This window comes from Anguilla rostrata, chromosome 6 (assembly GCF_018555375.3).
Source record: "Anguilla rostrata isolate EN2019 chromosome 6, ASM1855537v3, whole genome shotgun sequence".
Taxonomy (NCBI): domain Eukaryota; kingdom Metazoa; phylum Chordata; class Actinopteri; order Anguilliformes; family Anguillidae; genus Anguilla; species Anguilla rostrata.
In genome coordinates this window covers 22310068-22335030 of record NC_057938.1, presented here as the reverse complement: position 1 = coordinate 22335030, position 24963 = coordinate 22310068, and the positions used below count along the sequence as shown (strand labels likewise).

The 24963-nt window shown below is 39.8% G+C and overlaps 1 protein-coding gene across 1 annotated transcript in view; it reads left to right on the top strand.

Moving 5' to 3' along the window:
* The window catches only part of LOC135257956 (disks large homolog 1-like), a 155908-nt gene that overhangs the window by 7186 nt on the left and 123759 nt on the right, over nt 1-24963 (top strand). Inside the window, exon 3 of the mRNA XM_064341168.1 lies at nt 19610-19776. Coding sequence (XP_064197238.1) covers nt 19610-19776 — 167 coding nt within the window. The remainder of the gene's footprint in view (nt 1-19609; nt 19777-24963) is intronic.

Sequence of the window (24963 nt, the reverse complement as noted above, 5' to 3'; positions counted from 1 at the left end):
TTGCCTCATAGACAAATGCTTGCATTAATGAACTGTGCTTGAAGTAGTTTAAGTTAAACTGGGTGTAACATCACCTTCTCATCAGCAGATTGTTGATTCAATAGTGTGTATTTTAAGATATGGCTAGAATTATCCCTTGGCTTCTCACAGCCTGTATTAGCTCAGTACGAGTTATCCTTTAACCTAGTTCTTTTTGTCAATACTTTATAGTTTCTCTGTAATCGACACAAATGCATTCTTTATGAGATTTCATGCATCGATGGGCCCCATGGTCCTGGATTGAATTCTGACCATGCCAGTGCTGGCTGTGGCCTGTAGCCCCTCAGGGCGACACATAATTGGCAGTAGCATTGCTCAGGGTTAGGGAGGGTTCATTCGGCCAGAGTCCATGTCTCATCGCTCTCCAGTGACCCCTGCCAGTCAGGCGGACACCTGCGGTCTGCTTGCTAATGCTGCATGTCAGATGTCTTCCTCTGACTCTTATCTGTGCAGGCTTGACTCGTGGGCTGTGGTGTGAAAAGAAGCGGTTGGCCACATAGCCTTCTCTGGAACAGAGTGCATGCTCGTCTCCTGCATCAGCTGTGTGCAGATTGCAGCTTGAGCACTGCTGTATCCGATTAGACATTCCAAATTGATGAAAAATTGTGGAAAAAAACCATTAAAAACTAGCCGATTGTATTTTTTTTAAGAATGCATGACAGCAAGCGTTTTTTCCTAACAGTTGTCAACTTCAAACAAGTTATTTTCATTTCGTGTCGTATTATGCTTTGTCTTTCGGAAAAAAAAAATCAAATAAAATTATGGTCTGAGATCCAGCCAATAAATAGCTAAAGTTACAATTAGTTACAATTACGTTTTTATTTCACTTTTAAGGTTATGAACCTTTCAAAGCACCTCTGGTCTCAAAGGTTTAGTATCTCTGAGATTTTGTGAGAAGTGCAATTGGCTGGTACAGCGGTTCTTCCCTGAATAAGAAGTCAAAAATGGTTCTTGTATATGGCCTCTCAAGCAGACTTTCTCAAGATGCTGAAATGCATGATCTCAAACCTACTGTAATATAATAAAGCACAAGTACTTCTCAAGTGCTTATGTCTCCCTGTTATACAGTCACTGTGGAGTGAGGTAACCTTTCTCTGTGCTCATTGGCTGAGCTTTTATAAGTCAATCTGAGAATTTGACCTTGCTTGCCTTTAGACCGACTCATGCATCGCGTAACTGAATTAATCCCTCCCTTGGCAAATGTTTCTTTCTCTTAAGTGTGGCTTGTGAAAGCTAGATTTCTGTGACTGTTTGCAGTTCTGTCTCACCAAGATTTGCCTGGTAAGGGAGTAAGTGTACCCTGCATTTTACATGACTACCCAGTCTTAATCCCCCTCTTTGGTAAAGTTGCTCATTTTTTCGCTCCAGAGTAGGAATTGATCATTATGGTTTTTTCCATGCCTGATGACGATGCCGATTATTAGAAATTAAGGAGAACGGTGACTGATATTTGGGGCCAATATTCATTTGCAGTAATGAATAAATATGAAAATTTAAAAGTGCATAAATTTACAGTAGCTCAAGCTCCAAAAAAAAGCTTAATTTAAATGAACATATGTTTAATTAAATACTCAGGAGAAACATAGCACATTTGAACATTAGGCTATGTTAGAAAAGAGCTCTGTTATCTGTTGCCTTTCAGAACAGTGATGTCAACTGTGAAAATTCATAAATTTGTCAACAGCATTTTTAAACCAACATAAAGATGTTTTTTTATAGATGTCAACTTGGAAACAGCAGGGGCTGGACTTACAAAAGGCTGCCCAAACCCAAACTAATTACAAAAATAAGTATTTATTGGTCTCAAGCCTGTAATGCAAAAATAATCGAGCACATAAATATACGAACGCAAGATTTGGTTTGGCTGCAAGGTGAGAATTGTGATAAGAACCTGTATTTAGCTTGCATCAAAGCATCTTGTGTTGCTTTGCTTGTTTATATGCTTCATTATTTTTGCCAAGTTGTTTTTTTTGTCTGGCAAAAATCAAGAGCGCTTTGCTAACCCGGCAGTCCATTTTGTGAAATAAATGAATAGGTATAAAGTTCCATTCCACTGGTATAAAGTGTGCTGACAACTGCGATCACCTGAAAGAGAAATTATATTACTGAGTGAGTTTTGTAACTTCAGTTGCTATGCTGTTTTTGCCAACTACCGAGTGAGTTTTGCAACTACAGCATGCTCTTCTTACCTCTGAAAAACACCTATGTTGAAGGAAAAATGCTTCTCTGACCTTCTGGTCAAACAGCGGAAGTATGTGTGGCGAAGGAACCGGTGTTGTCTTACCTGGTGCTACTGGAATGGGATTAAATTAATGTTATATTGGTATATTGGTTATATCTGACTCCAGAATAGCGTATTAACCTTTCCTCTGTGCTAACAGTTGTGCATAGAAGGAGACTGCAAGTGATCCTCCAGTAGTGTGGCTCCATACGGATCGCTATCTGTCTTGGTAGAGTCAAACATGCCTCTGGCGTGTGTAGCCTGCATAGATATAATTGTGTATTACTAGTTTATAGGTGAGTGACTACGGGGGGCAGATATCCTGAGCTCTATGCTTATGTTAGGACCCTGAACCCACTAGGTGTGCAGCGGTGGCAGTCAAAAAGCAATGCCAAGTTAAAGTGATTGCAGTTTATTTTACAGCATGTGCATTGATGGTAATGTACAGATGCAAAAGAGTGTGTATAGTGAAATTACTTTACGGGAATGGTGCGTAGGAGGTCTTATTGACGAGTCTCCCTGAACCATTGCTCCTTTCCCCTTGAAAATGAAAACTACTGAAATTTACGTATGATCAAAGCAAAACACCAAGTCATCAAATGAGGACACGATCATAACAAAACTGTACATTACATTACATTACAGGCATTTGGCAGACGCTCTTATCCAGAGCGACGTACAACAAAGTGTATAACCATAACCAGGAACAAGTATGACGAAACCCCTAGAGAGAAGGGGTACAGATCAATGATTCTGCCCGCGCTATCCTGTAAGCATGTCACACTGGGTTAATCTTTGCAGCTGAGACACTCACTTGTTCCCCATGACCTCGGCTTTCCAACAATACAAAACGTGATTACACTTTATTATGGAGAACCTCCGTTTAACATAATGCTGATCCAGTAGGATGTTTTGCAACTGAGCAACTGTGTCTTTATCAGACCCTGCTGACTCTCACAGGAAATAGTCTTTTCCTTTGGGGTACACTTCTGTAAACCGCCTTACAGAAGTATAATCAGAATCAGTATTGATTATTATACAAGAGCTTGGCCGAATACTCTGTTCTTTCCATTCCAAGGGGGTACATAAATTTTCAATAAACGTGTGGCTATGAAGTAGTGCAGGCAAAAGCCTAATTGCGATTCTAAAAACTCAACACAACACACAACACAACGATGAGAACAGGCCATTCAGCCCAACAATGCCCGCCATTTTCCTGACTACATGTGCATCAACGGTCTGGCTTTGTTAAAATAAACATGGACAATGATCATTTTTTTGCCGTAAATTGCTAAAAAGCCAACCGTTTCAAATAGCTTGTCATACTTGCAGCAGTGTTACGAGGTGTGGCCAGCCACTGCCAACTTGAGCATGGTCGGCTTGTCCCCAAAGGACTGTAGAAAGTAAGCAAGTCCAGTTACTATGGGTTGCCAACCATCCCGTAAAATACGGAATCATCCCGCATTTGGAAATTAGAAGGCATTCCATATTTAACTCATTTTGTTCCATATCTCTGCGAATGACTGCTTTTATGGTTTAACCGCCGTTATGAATATAATTTGGTAGCTGGCTGGCTTGCCAGCATCACCTCCCCCGTCGTATATTATTTTCCTATAACGGGACAGCCTGCCGTACTTGTCTCCCTCTCTCTCCTCCTCCTCTCTCCCTCTCCTTCTCTCTCTGTAATGTAAAGATTTACAGGTAGATTCTCAGCTTTCATTGAACAAGACCATAATGCAAGCTGAGCAGAATATGTCTTGGTGCTTAATGGATAAGGCACAGGTTTACGTCATTTTAAAATGAAAAACCATGGCCGTGTCCTGCACACTCGTGTGACCAGTACACCCTCACGAGTGACAACCTGTATTTTACCTCAGAACTTTGCTCCTCAACAACAACCTCCTTTTTTAGAATTCTGGCGGAATTCACACAATAAATAGTCTTTTCTATATCATAAACCCATTTAAGAAAATTTGTAGCATATGGAAAAATTGAAAATGTAGCCTATGCAATAATTTCTGTTGTTGTTTGCCTGCATTTACTAGTTATAGGCCTGACTGCACTACCATCCCATTTTATTAGTTATGTCAGGAAATATTGAGTTCAGTAAAATGGATGTAATTCTTGTGGTCTAATCTGTTGCGGTAGACTGATAATAACATGGGTATAAAACGTCCATTTGCCATTGCCAATCAATAAACATTTTCCTGTGGATATTATATTGTTGATGTTATATCACTGCAGCATATATGTTTACTTCAGTAACTTAACATTAGTCTGTCATTGTGCAATCCATCCGCTTTTTGCAATTGAAAGACGTATTATTGGTCTCCTTGCACATTTGTACATATGCATCTCATCACTGGACTTTTGGTTAATGACATTCTAGTGACCTACTTGCACACTGGCATTTATTACATTGTACATGTAGCCTACATAATTGACATTTTTATGTGTTGTGGTTGTTCCTGATTTCTTGGTGGATTGCATCTTCATCTCATTAAGTCTCTTTGTCTTTTTTCTTTTATTATGACTCGCTCAAGTCTTTGGAGTTTGCCACAAAGCGTTCCACTGCACTTCTGTGCGAGTATAACTTTGTGTATGACTAATTCAATTTTGAATTGAATAAATCTGAAATGTGAAAATAGAGCTGGGGTGCAAGCTCTCTGATGCAGTCTCCAGCAGTCGCCACATTGACTGTGCAGCGTGCCCTTAGTATTAAATTAACCGCTCATTATAAATACAGGTTGTTCATTAATGTTTCACTGAAGGTGCATCCTGCTCTTTGCTGTAGGAATAAGCATAAGGTTTATGTAAAAAATAAAACTAAAAAAATGGACAAAGCTTTTAAAATACAATGCTTGCCGTAAATGTTATTTTATGCCAGGCTTTGTACCAAGTCTGCATTCTGTGCTGGTTTTGTCAGAGTAGGACTGAATGGGCCCTTTAATTCAGAACAGCATATCAGCCTGTAAAGAGCCTTTTAATCAGAAAACAGAACCATCTCCTGAATAAATGAGCGTCACATTTTCCATCTCTAATCTGGCCTGCGGAGATGCTCATTGTAGAGAAATGTCTGGCTGATTGAAAGTTGTGGCTTTAAAGTTTATTGTGAATGTTTTGGAAAATAAAACAAATAAAACTTCACTGTAGCTGGCATATTTAGATTTTCATTGACCGTGAAATGCAAGCTAAGCTTCTTTATGCAGTGGCAGATTGAAAAAGTGCATCATTACTCTTGTTCAAAGAGTAAAACGGTGCGCTGGATTAAATGAAGGTAATGTCTAATTTTCCTGTCAACCGAAAAATTAATATTCCTCAAGATGAAAGATGGAAATAAACTGAATTCAGTTATTTATTTGCAGGAACAAAAGACTCTTCTTGAAATATTCAGTGCGGTAGTAGATTAGTTTGTGACAGAATTCACATAACGAGCACATTTGAAAGCTTTTCTTGGACTATTTCTTGTATGAATTTATGAATATTACACCAGTATGGGGAAACCAGTCATTGATTTGACTATTCCATCTTCATGAAAAAGTAAATAACATTAGCAAACTAAACATATTGTGAAATAACATCTGCGTAGATGATACTTTTCATTTGGAGGTAAGCCCTGTATAATTGTTTCTGTGATATAGCTACACATTAAATACTTTCACAATGTCTATCATTAAAAAAGCCAACGCCTTTGATAAGGGAAGAAGAACACGTGTTACTTGAGCTAAAATATAAAATCTAATCTACTGAAACAGATACTGAAACAGAAAGAGAGTGAATTGTTATGAAGCATAAGCCTTGTGAGGGAATATTTTCTGAATGTGCTGATAGCAGTAAGTTGCAAGTAGAAGTAGAGAAGTAGAAAGGCACTTATTTGAAAACAGTAAAATTAGTGAGCCACTATGAATGTCCCTGCAATAGAAGCTGCAATGTCAAATTCATTGGTCACAGTAAGTAGTGTGTTAGCTTAGCCTCTGTACATTGTTTGCGGACAGTGTCTGGTGAAATCTGGTCAATTTGCACAAGTACAGATATCGTTGCATGGAGCAATGCACCACAGCAAGGTATACATCCAGCCGCTACAGTACCCAAACGTGGCAAATCAGTCCCACAACCATAATGCTGATGTTGGACTGTAGGTTGTAAAACTGAAAAGCAAAGTTGCATTTACATTAGCTTTTGGCAGCCATATTGTTTGACCTAAAAACTGAGTAAATTTGGAAGACATTCATATGCAGACTATGCTTTCCAAACTGTAGGGCAGGAGTTAGAAATCGGCATTGGATATAAGCCTTAGATCCTGTGCATCTCTTTCTTCTTGTTTTAACTTGTAACAATATTAAATTGCTTCATCCCAAAAGAATAAACAAAAAAGTAAATGAATAGTCAGGAGGAATACAACTGAAGATCACCCAACAGGAATGACTCGTTAAATCAGTTTATTGGATTTTCTTTTTTCTTTGTAAACTGCCAAAGATTTACCCAAGACCAAAATAATTAACAGGAAGTCCCCCAATCTTATTTACAAATCTCCATATCTAGTTGGGTATCTAAGCTGCTAAGCTAGACATTATCTGCTTATTCTGTAAGTTAAATTTCTTTATTTTTTTGTGTGTGTCCCATTATCTTCTCTCTTAGCAATCTGGCAAGTCAGCTGTCTGTTTGCCTCATAAGGTGGACAGGCTTTTAATAATTTAGTGCCAGAAATGAAATGCAAATAATTATTTTATTTTTTTGAAAATTCTGTTTATTCATTTTCCATATTCACAGCATAACAAAACATAACGTAACATAAAACCAGTGCCATAATTAGAAATATTACATCTTACATTTAACACATACTTTACATACACACCACTTCTCCCTCCCACACAGAGATATGTTCTCCAACATCACACTCACCTTACAAAGTAAAGATACAGAGATAAACAAAAAAATTAAAATAGTAAATTAAATAGATTCCATGTAAGTCATCCATGGGTCCCAAGTCCTATGGAACAGCTGTGGGCTACCGCTCATGGCATAGGTTATTTTCTCCAAAGGAGCACATTAATTTACCTCATTAATCCACTGAGTAATATTAGGTGTTGATGCACCTTTTGGCAGCCATAATAGCTATGCTAACAAAACCCTTTATCCTTTGGGAGGGAAGATTCAGATCGGTCAAGTCCACCAATATTGTAATCACAGAAGATAAAGATATTTCCCTTGATGAAACTTCTTCAAGAATATTTTCAATCTCCAGCCACCACTGTCTAAGCTTAGAACAGGACCACACCATATGTACAAATGTACCATTCTCCAGTTTGCAGCGGGGACAGAGAGGGGATGAATCGGTTTTTAAAACGGTTCAGTCTCTCAGGCGTAAGATATGCTCTATGTATAAATTTGTAATTGCAGAGCTTATACCTGGTATTAATGAAACTTCTCTGTGATTGCTCGTTAATCTCGCTCCATCTGTGATCTGGATCTCAAGGTCCTTTTCCCATTTCTTTTTTAGTGCTATTGTATTAGCCTTAGAATATTCAGATGGTAAATCGTATATTTGTGATATATCTGTTCAAATTATCTTTGAGCAATAAAGACTCCGATGAGTAGTACTTGGGCCTATCCTGGGAGCCTCCCTGCTTGGATTGTATGAAATGTCGTACCTGTAAATATCTGAAGAAGTGTGTGGCTGGGATTTGATAACCATCTCTCAAGTCCCCAGAAGACATCAGTGTGTCCTCTTGGTATAGGTCTTCTATCTTTTTTATGCCCTTCTGCGGCCACACCCCAAAGGAATCGTCTCTTAAGGCTAGCGGCAGAGTGCTATTGAGCGTGATGGGTGTCTTGGGGGAGAGGGAAATTGATTGTCTCATATATTTATGAACATCCTCCCAAATCTTTACTGAATGACTAAGAATGGGATTAGCTGCGAATGTCTGAATATTTTTTGACGTGAAACAATAAGGGATATAGGACAAGTCTTGTATCTTGAGAATATGCCCTTCAATTTGGGTCCATGCGGGACAGTGTTCCTTATTAAACCAATAACACAGGGGCCTAATCTGGGCAGCCCGGATATTTAGTTCCGGGTCTGGTAGACCGAGCCCACCCCTTTCAAAAGGCAATGCCAAGGTGCTTCTTTTTATTCTCGGGACCTTACTATTCCATAGAAATTTACCAACCAAAGAGTTGTATTTTCTAAAAAAGGGTTTGGGGAGTCCAACTGGTATGGACTGAAACAGGTACATGAGCCTGGGCATAGCATTCATCTTTATGACATTAATTCTCCCTATGAGTGAAATAGGCAGACTAGTCAAAATGCAAATAATTTTAAGTGCAATCCTGCCCCCTGTGCTGCACACACAGTATTCATTTATTTGTTCATTTCTGTAATAAAAATGGCATATTGTATGTATTGGAGAGACAGTATGACAGTGGGATCCCACCCAGGATACTACCCAGCCAGCAGGATGAAAAGAAGCATTGGCTGGTGGTACAGGCTTCAGAAGATGCATGTGCTTGTCTGTGCTCTTGCCAGTTGGTGGGGGATGTTGAGGGAGAAGGGGGTATGCCTACAAATGGCATTTCACTCTGCTAGGAAATGTAGAATAAATAAGTAAATAGGGGATAAAAATTGGTATCAGAAAATAGTTGCCGCATCAATTTCAGTGTGAGTGGCCAAGAAGCCCACCTGTGTACCTCATTCACTGTTGCTTTCTTTTAGGTAGAATGATTCTTCAGCCTCTGCTCTTTGCTCTACTTCCTTCTTAATATCAGCTCAGCTATATATAGGAAATCTTGGATGGTGCAAGGTGAAAATAGTTCCCAAGTACTATATAGAGGTCAGGGCAGTCTCAACTGTGCCCCTTTAATAGGGAAAGAACACTTGTAACCATAAAGCATAGGTCTTGACAAGTGTTTGGTGCCCAAAAGGACAAAAGGTTAAAATTGACGGGATAGTTTTTAGACATAAAGATGTCTTTTTGATGATCATTGTACTATACAGTAGGTGTGATATCAGGGAACGTCAGATATGGAAGGGTCAAATACAACATTGTTCTTAAACAATGATACAATGCATCAGAGAATATGTGGATTTTGCCACAATATGGTATATTTTTGTTCAAAAGCTGTTGAATACACAAACATGATTACCTCATTTTCAAAATCCTGGGAATTTTCAAAATGGGAATATTTCTGTGGGAATTTTGTTCTTTTTCTTCACAATGATGCTTATTTTTTTATTATTTTTTAAATCTCTAGTCATGTCATTCTCTTTCTCATTAAATGAAATGTGCAGTGCCCCTTCAAAATCTTTCACAGCCTTGATTAACCCAAGTTTGATATGTTTGATCAAACGTACGCAAAATTATTGCTACTATTCAGTAAGACATTAAAAATGCTACTCGGTCTGCTATTATCTTGTTTTATACATTTAGCTCAAGTCCCATTGATGGAGGGGAAAATGTCCTGCCATTATACTGTCGTGTTGTTTCCCAGAGACACACTCGCTGCAGTTGTGAGGCTCAGAGTTTCCAGTAATTGGCAGGCCAGCTATGTCATTATTCTGTAGAGTAATGCAGCCGTAGCTATTCATTAAATATGAAATTGCAGTGGCCATATGAAGTCCTTGAAGAACTAAATAAAAAAAATGCTATTTTTGTATTTGTAGAAAATATTTTTATTCTTTATGACTCGCATGTAACAAGAACAAATCGCCCATGTCTCTCATCTAGCCTACCTATTGAATACAACAGTGATTTGAAATAATTTTATAATATACAATGTCCTCCATTTGTAATCAGTTTATTAAGCTTGGCTTTTGTTTACTTTTGTATTTTTCACAAATATTTAAGTTACAGTATGAAAAACCATTTAAATTCTAGACAATTTCAGGGTATCTAAGTTTGAGTGACATGACAGGCTTGACCTTTGACATGATTGATGGTGCTTTTGATCATGCATGTTACCATTTTATTTTATTCTGGTTGTACTATAAACATGTTTTCTTGTTTTTGCAAGCTCCCTATATATTCCATTCATGATATGTATTTTGAGGTCAAGATGGTCCACAGTCTGCATATTTCTGAGAGGTTATTGGTGCAGCCAGCTAACAAATTTTTCAGATCTATTTTGGACCTGTACATCTTTCAGTGCAAAGTCATCAATCTAAATGATAGTATACTTTATATAAGTTTGATTGCCTCAAACATTTTTTGTATGTAATGAAGGATATTTTAAATATTTAACAGAAATTTCTGATGACCTTCTGGCTTTACAGTGGCTAGTATTGGGGCATTCATGGTTTCTGGTCTAAAGCAAGAATATGCACTTCAAGTAACTCCGAAGTGGCTTAAACCTCAACAGTATGCCTCCAGAGAATTTTAATAAGTTAAATTGAACAGTTTTTGACATTTCACTTGTCAAAAATCATATTTTTGCCTCTTTTACATTTGTTATTAGGTAATAGGCTATATTATGTAAATTATTCACAAAAAGATGAAAATGTTTGACATCAAACTAAGGTAAAACAAAACAAAAAAAAACCATCATAAATGAAGTAATGTTCAGTCTTGGCAGCTGCAGTTTATTCATAATCCCTATTCCAGTCTTAGTTGTGCCGTCGTCTCGGCTGTGCGCTGAACCCTAAACCTGAACAGTTTCAAGTTTGCCTGGGTAGCCTGTTTCTGTACCAATTTTGTTCAGAGGCAGCTGATGTTGATGCAATCTGCCACATTATGGAGGGAACAGCAGGAAAGGTTGTAAGCTAACATTTTTAAAGATACAGCAATAAGGGTTCAGTGGTCACCCTCTATTATAAATTTTAAAGGTGGTCCCGATCCAAACTGAGAATACAGTGTGCTCGCGTTTGCAGGATTAAAAAAGAGACTAATTCCAAAAGCTGTCAAGACAAAATTCCTGTGGTAAATTTCCATGGAAAAATTTACCGGAAGTTTCTCTCCCTTTGCAACCCTAATGCTGAGACCGTAAGTTTCATTGTGTCAGCGACAAAATAAAGCCAGCAGTTCTGTGTGAGAAATGGGAAGTTTGATTTTCAGGGAGTGCAGTCATTTAAGTATTGTGCTTGCTTTGTGACTAACAGTGGCCACATAGGCTATGTTATGAATCACTTTGGAACGCATAAACCATTCACAATAGGTGAAGTCTAAATGGACAGCTATTCTGCTAACAGAGATAGGCCTACATTGTGCCCTGTATCTGATATATGTGGAATTTGCTGTTTGTTTATGTATTTGTGGGATGTTAACAATTTAATTATAAGGAGGAGCTTGTGGAAATATGGTCCATTGAGCATTCTGACTAATTCACAAAGATCTACAGTAATTATACTATGAGAGATTAGTCTCACTATTATAGGCAAACGCATAACATTACATTACATACTTTTACATGGCATTTTTTTTATTTTTTATTTTTTTACATTGTATCCATTTATGCAGCTGGATATATACTGAAGCAATTTCGGTTAAGTACCTTGCTCAAGGGTACAACGGCAGTGTCCTACCTGGGAATCGAACCTGCGACCTTTCGGTTACAAGCCCAGTTCCTTACCCACTGTGCTACACTCCGTCCTACTATTGATGTCCAAGGACATTTTGACAATTTAATCATTTGCCATGAGTGGACCACGCAATTCCAGGATGCGGAGGAACCCTGTGCAAGATAAGGCTCGAGTAATTTTATATTTTTCTTATAATCAATATCCTGTGAAATCTAGGCTACAATTAAATTATCCTACCAAAAAGTATTGTACATCTAGCCAATGCCAGACACAGCCTAGCCAATATCCCCTTAGTCACAGAACTCCATTGTTGTCCAAAAAACTATTAAAACAAGTCTAAGACCCATACTGTTGCTTTGGTCTGCATAATTCATCATTACCATGAATCAGGCCTTTTTACTTTTTACTCAAACAACAAGAGGCAGTTATTGTTTTTTTTTTCAGCTGAGCGCCACCACCGCCACTACCACCACAGAAGAAGAGGACAGCCAGCTATTTGTGTGTGAATCACGGTGCAGGAACAGGGAAAGGAAAGTCTAAAAAAAATAATAATAAAAAAGAAAACTCTCCACAAGTCAATTTTACATTTGAGAATGTAAAATTAAAATTGGAAATATATTTTTATTTTTTATACAAAGTTTTTTTTAATTTTTTTTTTTTACAAGTATTTGCACAAAAGGGAAAATATGTATACAAATGTATGCATATCAGTGCACATTTATTTAAATGACAGTTTTTTCAAATGACAAAAAAGACACAAGCTGAGCGGTATTTTTGGGTAGTGAAACATTTGTGACATCTCATTTATGGATCATGATACACAGATTTGTCTATAATATTGATGCTAATCTCTTTCCATATTATACTGCACTTTAAGCGCGTGCACGCACACACACACACACACACACACACACACACACACACACAGCCAGTCCACAAGCCCACTTGCAACCATTTGTTTTCTGGTGGATTGGTAGCGACAGTTGAACAATCTGCTCCCTTAACAAGGGTGCCCCTCCTGGGGACTGCCTGGCACTCCTTTGAGAAGCCCACTCAGGGCCTCCTGCAGGCTCCAGTCTGCTTATGAGAGAGACTCTGCAGGAGGCTAGTGACAGCAACTCAGCCTTTTATCTGTGCTGTTGCTGGCCTGCAGAGAGGGTGCCCTGTTGGCTTGCAGCAGTTCATTTAGCCAATTAGAGGGCACTACTGGGTTGAAAGAGGAACTATATCTTTTTGGCATAAAAATGGAACCAAATGAATAGGGAACCTTCCTGGTGACCAGTAAAATGCATTTTAGACAGTCCAAATCAGGTTAAACCCATTGAAATGAGTCATACAATTAATATTTAGGAATACATATAGTGGCTTTGAGAAAGACATGGCAAGGCTACCGTCTCTGACAAGATTTTTTTATTTTTTTTTGCCATGTATAGGAAAGGAATATGAGAAGCTGTGGTAATGTAGCATAATACTCACTTAAGCCCTCTTTACAACATAGCCTACTGTTTGATTCAGTCATGACCTCATCTGATACCGGGCAGATTTTCTCTGGAGACGAGATTACAAATCCAAAGCTGCTTCACTCAGTTATTACATTCTCCAGCACACACAGGTTTCCATTTGAAGCGTATCCAAAAATGTTCTGGATAAAGAAAGGGAAAAGCATTATTAATAAATGTGACAGAGGGAGCAGGTGTTATTCTAAGATTGAATAGTTTAGGTTTTTACGTACACTCTGAACCATCTGGCTAAAGAAATGGTATGATCAATTGATTTTTTTCAGATGCAGTTGCATAAAATTGTTTTTTTGGAGTCCCTGCTACTTCTACTCAACTATAGATTGAAACTATGGTCTCTTTCTCTCATGCCACAATTAATTTGTTTTTCTTTTATTCCTTTTAATCATGCATTGCAGTGTGGGAAAATGAGGTAGTAATGAAAATAAAATGTTGTATGACAGACTGTTGTGTAAAAGTTAATTAAACTTTGATGTTGTCATTATGATTTAAATGGCTTGACGGGACAGGACCATAGGCATGTGTCATGAAACTGTATAGCAATTGAGCTGTGCAAACTTGCTGCAGAGAAGGTGAAATTGGAACACTCAATTTAAATGTGAATCTCTTGGCTGGCCTGAAGGAAGTGATGGAACTTGACATGTTAGTTTCTGCAATACCTTTTGAAAGATTTATCAGCTATTCATACCTTTACTTATAATTTTTACGTCATACCTGAATCTATTTATTTGCTAATTTTGAATGCTTTATGGTCACTTATAAAGTTGTTTTTTGTGAAGGATTTGTTTAGTCTGTCACTTACTTAGTTTTCCTTTGTCTGACATTTGAATTTTCAGAAGTCAATTACTGGTATTTACTGGCTAACAGAAATTCCAAGTAACAGAAATGCCAGTGCCAAGTGACACAAATTGTGTAACCTCCCAGCCTATATTGCAGGTGGCTGCACTTTTAAATTATAAAGGAACAGCTGGTATAAGTTTTCATTTAATTATTTAGGGTAACCTTATATTAGATTTTAAAACAAGGGGATGAGTGGTGTTTATGTATGGTCTATGGACCAGGCAAAACTTCACCAGACTTTTTTTAATGAATTTTGAAGTCCTGCTAGGGCGAATATTTTCGGTCCCAAAAAGAGGATGTCTGGTTAGCCTATTTAATTCCAAATTTAGAAGCTTGGATTTTAAAAAAAGTTTGCTTGAATATTTTCTATATATACATTTATATGTTGCTCATTGGGGTTTTCAATGTTTACTATCAAATTTTTGTATGTTATGCCATATTTCACCACCAGTCTAAAGCGTAATGTTTTTCTAAATGAAAGCTGTCCTCCCTGAGCAACTCCTCTGGGCTTTTGGCTGTAGTCGGCACTGACACAGTCAGGACTTGATCTGGACCACTTCAGTGCACTGCAAAATCTTGTGGTGCCTTTACTGGGTGTAACAGCTGATGAGGTTGCACGATTCTGTGTTTTATATGCAGAAGAAAGCCAAAAGCACTGAAAAAATGTACTGAATTCTATAAACGCAGATAATCCAAGGTCTTTTTCCCGCAGCGCGCAGGAACTGCCGCCGTGGGCTGTGCATGGCAAATTGTGGTCATTCACTCACTCACTCACTCACAGACAACCTTTGAGGGACGTTTTGTGGGACGCATGCGCAGGTGGTGCCGGCTAAAATGTGTCTGCGGAAGTGAGTTGCGCCGTGGGTCTGGACGGTTACGTGCTTGTTTTTCAATGGGTGATGACCCAGACTTGAACCACAACAACATAACTCTCTGTTGTCAGTTGTCTCCGGTGTCTGACGTTTGTGTTGTTTATTGATCATAATATTTACACAGCAGTTGGTAGCGCTGCAAGATTCAGGAATAGTTAGGATAATGACTGCATTGCCATTAGCAATACAGTAGGGTCATAGGCTTAGCGCAAAGGAGCACTGGAGTGGGGCATAGCGCGTGTGTGAAATGTATTCTGAAATAACCTACCGAGACAGCAACCTACTTTTTCACAGGCCTGGCCAAAAAATTATTTTCTGCATATACACCTGTAGCTTGCACAACATGAGTGAATAAAACATAAATCCCTCCTAGGGTTTTTCTTATGATTAGCCTGTGTGGAAAAAATTAGTTTTGATCAGAATGCCAGAACATTAGCTTATTTCATCCTGCTTCTGTTACAAGTGTCATAATAAAATTATTAATGGCATACACTGCATTTCTAAAAGTATTTGTACTCCTGAACATCACACCCATGTGTACTTGTTGAACATCTCATTCCAAAACCATGGGCATTAATATGGAGTTGGATCGCTCTTTCCTGCTGTAACAGCCTCCACTCTTTCCCACTCTCTGGGAAGGCTTTCCAGTAGATTTTGGAACATGGCTGTGGGGTTTCGCTTCCATCCAGTCACAAGAACATTAGTGAGGTTGGGCACTGGTGTTGGGCAATAAGGTCTGGCTCGCAGTCCGCATTCAAATTCATCCCAAAGGTGATTGATGGGGTAGAGGTCAGGACTCTGTACAGGCCAGTCAGGTTCTTCCCCACCAACCTCAGCAAACCATCTCTTTATGGACCTTGCTTTGTGCACGGGGGCATTGTCATGCTGAAACAGGAAAGGGCCTTCCCCAAAGTTGGAACACACACGCACAGTTCTCTAGAATCTTATTGTATGCTGTAGCATTAAGATTTCCCTTCACTGGAACTAAGGGGCCTAGACCAAACCAGGAAAAACAGCCAGACCTCCTCAACTAGACTTTACAGTTGGCACTATTCAGGCCAGTGCAGTTGGCACTATGCATTCTGCCAAACCCAGACGGCCAGACAGCCAGATAGTGAAGCATGACTCATCACTCCAGAGAACATGTTTCCACTGCTCCAGAGTTCAATGGTGGTGTGATTTACTCCACTCCAACTAACACTTGACATTGCACATGGTGGTCTTAGGCATGTGTACGGCTGCTTGGCCATGGCAACCCATTTCATGACGCTCTTGACCAACATTTCTTGTGCTGACGTTGTTTCCAGAGGTAGTTTAGAACTCTGCAGTGAATGTTGCAACCAAGGACGAAGGATTTTTACACACTACACGCTTCAGCACTCGGTGGTCCCGTTCTGTGAGCTTCTGTCGCCTACCACTTTGCACTTTGCTGTTGTTGCTCCTATACGTTTTCACTTCACTATAACAGCACTTACTGTTGACTGGGGCAGCTCTAGTAGGGCAGAAAGTTGACAGAACTGACTTGTTGGAAAGGTGGCATCCTATGACAGCGCCACATTGAAAGTCACTGAGCTCTTCAGTAAGACCCATGCTACTGCCGCTATTTGTCAACCTGTTAACTGTGGGTGTGGCTGAATTAGCCAAAACCAATAATTAGAAGGGTTGTCCACATACTTGCTGTGCTGGAAATGTAGTGTACATTTGTTGTGCTGTTCTTGTGAGTTGGCATAGTTATGTCAAAATTGTTCTTTTTTAATATCATAATGCAAGTGAATTTGTTCAAAATGCAGATTTTGAAATGTCCCACATTCCAAAGATGCAGCATTCCATGGGCTAGCGTGACAATTGCATCTGGGAGTGCCCCCCCCCCAGTCTTTTTAATAAAATGACACTTGTTCCTTATCAAAGAAGTAAAATTTTTTCTTACAGTTCCTCCTAAATGTCAGCTTAATGCGCATCCGGGGGTGTTACTTCATTTGGTAGCATAAAGATATTCACTGGACTCATGGTGCAAAGCGTATCATCCAGGTCTGAATTTAGATTCCGTTTAGAATGGTAGCCCGGTTTGTCAGGTACCATATTAGGAGATGTGAGTACGGCAGTTCCTGCCTCGTACAGAAACCTGAGCAGAGGGAATCCCCCCGCCCAATTTGTGTTATAAAAATATTTACTCTGATTACAGTCATGCCTCCGTGCGGTCCAAGTCCTATTTTGAGTTCTGCAACCTGACCCGTGTCATACAAGGAAGAATTAGTTTCTCCTTCTGTAGCCAATATCAAAGCGTAGAGACACCGCTGTGTAGAAGAATGGAAAACCTGTTCTTTTGAGTAGATCCTCTTTGTTATGCAGTAGAAGTGTTCTGCTTTTCAATTTCCTCTACCATGAACTTTAATACACCCATTTATGCGTTGATTCACTGCTGAAGTTCGGTTGAGAAATGGAAGTGCGTATTTTAAAAATGTGCTGAAAGATTTCTGCTGAAAGTGCCGCACCTGTTTGTCTTAAGAAATTAAGGAAAGATATTATTTTAGGCATGACAATGCTAATGAATATTCAACCTGAAAGAAATGAAAGAAAGATGTTATACTCTAATTAACTATTGTTAGCCTACTCCTCCTCCTCCTCATCATCATCATCTTCTCTTCTTCTCTTGCTAAAGAAAGTGGTTATCTTTCCTTAAAATGCTAGATCAACATCAAGCTGTAACCACAGAACCAGCAGTTATCATTAGCAAATTTGTAACTCAAATGACTACTTTTAACCATCATAGCCTGGTATGACAGCTTTTTTGTTGAATCTTTATACACGCTTAGCACACAGAAAGAATTTGTCTTTAGCTTTATCTGCTATTCTACTGTTTTAGCATAGGTGCAAGTAGGCTATGTCCCATTTCTCAAATAATCAGAAATGCAGTGTGCTTGATGTGCGCTTTACCCTGATTTATGCTGAGACCACTCCAGAGTAGTATTTGGCCAAGTACACAGACCCACAATGCACCAAGTTGGTGGAAGTTCATTGTTGACGCTAGACACGAGGTTGCTGGCTTGTGTGTTTTCTGGAAGAAAATGGCACAAAAGAAATATCAATGCAAGAAAGATGTTTAGAAAGATGGGAATGTAGTAACCTTATAGTTTATTAATATTGTAGCATCATGATTGTATTGTTAATGTGAATATAACATTAGCAAACTTGGTTTATTCTGTTGGTAGTTAGCAAGCTCACAACAAACTTTGCGCAGCTATTACTAGCTATTAATAGCGGTGTGACTACAATAAGTTATTCAAAATAGGGACCATAGAACAAAAAGTATGTCCCAATTGTTTTAAAAATCCCTGCACACTGGGGAACTTAATACATACTTGCACGTTTTGTGCTAATTTACGTTTCCCATCACAATACGCCACCAAAGTGTGTAAGTATCTAAGCGCACTTAGCCAAGTGTGCAGAAATAGCACAGCCCATACCACTACGCCAGTGGTAACGCTGTTCCTGGAGATTTACCATCCTGTAGGTTTTCATTCCCACCCTAACAAAGCACACCTCATTCAAGTGCTAGAGATCTTGTTGTGCTGCTAATTTGTAGAGTCAGATGTGCCAAACTAGGGTTGAAATGAAAACCTACAGGATGATAGATCTCCAGGACCAGGGTTTGTTACCACTGTTCTATGCTCTCCTGCTGCCAAGAAGGCGTTGCCTACGTTGCCGCCCTGATTAAAAGACTGCCATATTGGTGAAGTCTTCAATAACACAGGAATAAAATGCTTCTAATGGCCTTTTGCTTGCCCAGTCTTTTATCTTTCATGTTAAGTTGGCCTGGGAAATCTGTAGGACAGCTGCCTTAAAAATCTCTATGCACAAAACACACTGCTTAGGCTAATATCTTAAATAGGATTGCTGAATTGTGGTCTGTTGTCTGTCATTGAAAATTGTGAGGGGGTTAGTGAGTCAGGGTTATTCTAGTTTGCAGTCAGTTAGTACGCCATCATTACAGGATACAGGGGCATTGACCTGCTGAACATTATGTGCATTTCATGTACTGAATGTTTATTTTTGAGTGTGAAGATCCTTTTATATCAGCAAAGGTTCATATATAGCACAGCGTTGCGTGTTTGGTCAAGTGTAAACATATGATACTTGAGTGATTGTAACCTGATGAACTTCTCCCAGCTAAAAATGACCTTCAAAGACCCCTGGACCTCCCACAGCATTGGTACTTACACAAGACACACATTTCAGTTCTTTATAGATGAGATTGTTCAATGTCTCCAATAAAACAACTTGTACATTAAAGCACAAGGACGTGTATAATATGTACAGAAAATGTATATAAAACAATAATCTCTGTAGGTCTATATTGTGCCTTATTTAACTGTACTTTTGTATTTGATGTTTTATATACTGAAATGAAAATGCTATTTTCCTGCCTTTTTTAAAGTTATAATCCAGGTAACATTTCCCTATTGTCCCATTGAATTTTAAGAAGTTTGTTTAAAATACCAGTGGGACCCGAGTGTTCTGAATATCGGGTGCAGCAGTGACTGTTTTGGTCAGTAAAGTAAATATGTACATGCATCTGATCCTCAAGCAATCTTCTCCATCTGCTCTCTAGATATCCAGGAATTTTACGAAGTGACCTTATTGGACAGTGGGAAATGTGCAGAGTCTCCAGAGCCGCCAGGACCCTTGCCCCCAGTCAACCTGTGGGATCTGTCCAGCCTCCCAAGCACAACTGTGACTTCACAAACCCTGCCGAGCAGCCTTAACACCAGCGTAGAGGTAAGAAGGCTTTGGCTTGTCGTAGCGGATAGCGGGTTCTTGGCAATATGTCCTAATTTAACCCTATGTTCTCTGAATGTGGAATTCCTAGTTTGCCGACGCTGCGCTTCTCGGTCTGTCGTCGGTAAAACGGGCACCACTTCCTTTAACCCCTTCAGTTTGCCGGGTAAGACCACGTAGAGGCCAGGGCAGGACTAGGACCGTTCACGCGCAGCCGGTGCGGTCAGACACCGGGCGCCTGATTGGCCAGAGGGGGGCGTCGCTGTGGGAAGAGACGCGGCCCCCGACTCAGATTCCCCCCTCCCCCAGACAGTTATGGCTAACGGCTGGTCGCAGGCCGGCTCTGTCGGTTTGCCAGCCGCGGTCGGCACTGACGAAACCTTATTTTAAAACGATGCGTTCTAAGAATAACCCAGACACCGACAGCTGTTGTTGTAGTAAATAGAAGCGCGTTACCGCTCTTCGAAAGGGCCGTACCTATCAATTTTGGAAATGTACCACATTGTATTTATGTACCATGAATATGTCATTTTATGGTGCTGAAATACATGCTTTTGTTCTGCATGTCTATCTATGCTAAGGCTAAACAAACCAGTAATTATTGAGCGCTCACTGTCCCTGGTCTGTATAAAGTTGCAGGATCAAGTCCAGGCTATGCCAGTGCTACTGTGGCTTGAAGACCTATGAGGCAATGAGTTATTGGCCAAGCTTTATACATGCTAAGGGGCTGTTATTTGGCAGGGTAATTCGGTCTCAGTGTTTTCAGCACAATGTAACCACAGGTTGAATCTGTCATGTTTTTTAACATGGCTGCCTGGGTTGGCTCCACTTACCAGTGGAAGCCGAAGTTTGTTTAAGAGGGAAAACGTAAGGGTAACAAAGAAAGAGTTTGAGGGACAAGCGTTGACAACAGAAACACAAGGAAGGGATGATCACATCTGACCCAAATCACACATCTACAGCCAGTATGAACTTTCACCAGTAACTAGACTACAGTGGTTTTTTTTAAATGAAGAAAGCTTGGCGAGGCTTTGAAGTGCATATGGCTTGCAAATGAGTCCTGTGATTGACTCGTGAATTTACTTCACTTTAATGTTTGCTTTATTGTCAAGTTGTGTGGCATCAGCGTAATGTACAGTTTACTGCGTTTTGTGTTTTTTGTTTGCATATGTTTTGGAGACACAGCATTCTGTGACTCTGGCCAATCAGTTGCCTGGAATCCGTCTGTGCCAGCTGTGGCAGTTGCTCAGTCATCCAGTGCAGTACCTGTGCAGCTCGGTAATGTTTTTGTAGGATGCACAAGCTGGGTGGAGCGCTTTGCGGCAGTGCATTTGGGCAGTCCAGATTGGAGAGGAAATTAGGGGGCCAGGGGTGAAGAGGTTTCAAACTACAGAAAAGTCTAGTATCAGAAAAAGGAGCTGTGTCATATTTTATTTGTTCGTTTTATGGTTTTATTGTATGCCTTTTTTGGTTGAGAGACTGCCTGTAAGAAAACAATTGTTGCATAATTTCTCAATAAGAAACACTGAGGAGTCCTGAAGTGATTTTTTTCTAAACTGTCCCTGACTGCTACGCGCTTGCTTGGCCTCCTGAGACCATTGCATAATCTCTGCCTGTGTGTCCCATTGAGAAAACGTCATTCTGTCTTCCTCACAGTAATCTGTGTGTAAGCGCTGGCCATTGAGGAGTTGGGACAGATTAACGGTGTGATTTGTCGGAGCATTGCACAGGATTAATTCTCTGTCGACCAACGGACCCATTTGTGAGAGGCATGGTGCTCGTGGTCCCGCACAAACGTGGCAGCGAGGCCACACTCACGCTTTCACTCCTAGATGGAAAATGAATTATTCGACGAAACGCGATGAAACCCGGCTTCTTTTTACCCTCGCCCCTCCCTCGTTCTCGAACCCGAAACTGCTGACTCGAATCGTCAGGCGGCTTACGGAAACGCTTTGATGAAATGCGGTTCTCCTGCAAATGGAAAAAATTGAATTATGCCGCTGAGTTGTTGGAAGATTTAAGCGCGCTGCTGACAGAATGCTATTTCACCGCTATACGGCCCGTTTCAATGGCGTATCGGAAACGGTGCCTTGTAATGGCCGCAGGAAAAATTGGTCTTGGCACTGAAAACATGCTCTTCGTTTTATGAGAACTGGAAGGCTTTCTGAAAAGCCAGAAGTTATTTACAAACATTGATATTACTGGAGCTTGAGATTTTTATTGTTTGTTCAATTCCAACCAGAGGCTTCCAATGAACTGATCTGCTAAATGTGGCCGAGTGTTTTACCGTCCCATTTAATTAGTGGCGGAATTCAGACTTTGAGAGATGGACAGATTAGATTGCCTTTTTTATTGGCTTTCCTCATCAGGTTATCATAAAGAATAACGTAATATACCACACTTTGCTGGCTTTATCGCTCCCCAAAGCAGAATGGAAATCAAACTACTAGAGAGGTCAGTTGGCAGCTTCATTGTCTTCCAGGCCATGTGCACCCATAATAATAAGCTTGTTTGTCTCCACACATGCTAATTATGCATTTTAAAATGGAATAAAACGTGCTCAACTCAAGCCTATTTGTTAGTAATTGGGTGTCGAATCCCAAAAAACAGTTGAGAAAAATACAGACAGCGCTCTCTAGAAACTCAACCTCATAATTTATTCCGTACATATATACAAACCACAATAAGCACAAACGCTTTGGCCGTAGTTTTCTTCTTTTTATACTTCATTATCTGTTAGACCTTATGTATCGTTTGTGATGCAATAATCATTGCCGCCTGTTTGTTTTTGCACGTTTAACACACTGAAGAACGTTATGGCTGAAACGTTTGCGCTTATCGTGCTTTGCGGAGTAAATTATAAGTTTGAGTTTTCTAAAGAATTACATCACGTAGGAACTATTTACCATGTCACACACCACCCTCAATCCTGCACGGAGAGAATATTATTTGTCCCTTGTCTAGGGAAATCTGCAGATATTGAGTATGCCTGTGACATCAATGTGAGATGAGTCTGATGGGTACAATAAACTACAAATGGTGGGGTTGCGCAGTCATGAGATGCAGGCAGGCGCTTGCCTCCTGCAGCGGCCTTTGCTCTGTCGGTTCTCGCTGTACGCTCATGTTTTGTTTTTTGGTCTCACAGAAAAACTTCACAAAACGCTAGCTGTCCGAGCGTACCACCGTCTTCCTCCATGTTGAATCTGCAAAAACCAGCTCCTCAAAATTCCCACAGTTCTCTTCCGGAAGCTCTCTTCTCTCTCTCACCAGTCATATGTCAAATGCGTAGCAACCGGCAGGCTCCGCCCACAAACCAGTCATCTTGCACAAGCACACCAGCACCTCTAAGGAACTGCATTGTGGTTATAATAGTAATGAAACAAACTAATAATAGAGTTTGGGCTGCAACAAACAATAATTTTGATAATCGGTTAATCTGATGATCATTAACAATCGATTGTTATTAATCCATCCTTGTGTGGATTACAATTTTCAATTGAGAAGGGCTGCAACAAATAACTATTTTTATAGTTCAATAGGCCTGCATTGTCAATCCACAAAATGATGAAAAACTTTGAAAAAGTATCAACTTTATTGGCAAGATTTTCTACTTTTTTTGTTTAGAACAGAAATGCATTGGAAAATAAATATCTACAGAGAAACATTTTCATTTACTGGACTGACATTTCTGCTTTTTTCCATTACACAATAAATTTTCCCCTCTTCTCCACAGAAATAAACCAAGTTCAAAATAAATAAGTCTGTTCTGCCTGAAATAAAAAATGAATGACTGAGGGTTTTATTTAAAAAAAAAAAAAAAGGAACTTAAGTAAACTAAGAAAGTCAGCAAGTAATGCTGTGTCAATACAACTTTGGATTGCGGAATTTTCTGGAAAGCCCAGGGAGAAGCACAGGGAATTCACATACAGCTGAAGAGCCTGCTGCCCTACGGACTGCACCATGTGACTCTCTACCATTACTTTTGATCCTTTAAAGTTTTCTATTTTAATGTTCATATGAGCATTAGATCAGGAGAAGTGGTTTAAGGTTTGTTGTGACCAGCTGCTGAATGCATAGAATCATTTTCATTACACACAGAGTTCAGTGTAGGATACTGTCCATGCTCGTCATTCTTTATCAGCTTGTCTATTGAGTCTATTTTTCAGCTCCACTAGTTTTGAAGTGCTGTGCATATTCACATTAATACGCTGTTTAAACTGTCTTCATATGCTGATATTTTGCATCATAAAATGACAGCAGTATTTATATAGGCCTAATCAAACTAGCCCCTTAAAACAAGGCTACGGTATTGAGAGTTACAATTCCCATTAATAAATAGGCATGCTTCTTAATATTGTTGTAAGTTGATGTCACTTTCAAATTTACAGTTGTTTCTGAATGGTTCCTAATGCGTTTGTGTCTCTGAGGTTATGTTCTGTGAATAACATCTGTTGTGCATGCGTTTAAACAAAATGGATGCTTTGAAAGGTGCACAGTTTGATTAGTATTTTGTCAATGGTGGGATGTGTACTGAGTTTTAGACAGCGTTCGGTTCAGTTACAGAGTGTTCCTGAATGCTTCCCAGAAGTGCTTCCCTGTCAAGTCTTGGGACATGCCTGTCTCCTGTCAGAGTGGTCCACAGTTCTCCATTGCATGTGATGGAATTACATTGCACTTTTTTTTTTCTACTTTGAGAAAAAGCATTTTGGCTAACTTGGTTAATGTTTAATATTCCTATCAGTGGGTGAGTGCATTCTGATTGAAGCGTAAGCCATCCTGAAAAAAATTTAAAATCATTTTGTGCAATCTGTGTTTTTCAGGAGTTGAATTATCCCTGCCGACGTGATGAAATTGCTTTATTTCCTTAAGCGTGCTGACAGTCTCTGTCCTTGGTCATGTTTAGCTGAAGAGCGACCGCTGACAGGTAAACAAATGAGAGAGGGAACTATTTATATTCTGTTGGCTCATGACAGGGGGCCACGCTGTCGCTCACGGGTCTCTTTGGGTTTACGGTCCTCCCCGTCAGCTAGCAGCTAGCGTCCCCGCAAAGCGCCGTCGAGCGCCCAGCGAATGAATCTGTTTTCTCCACGAGCGCGCCCGTTACCCGTCCGTTTGAAAGCGCACTCCTATGCGTTAAAGTACCCGGTGCTTTCCCAGGGGCTCGTTTGAATGCGTCGCCATGTTCCG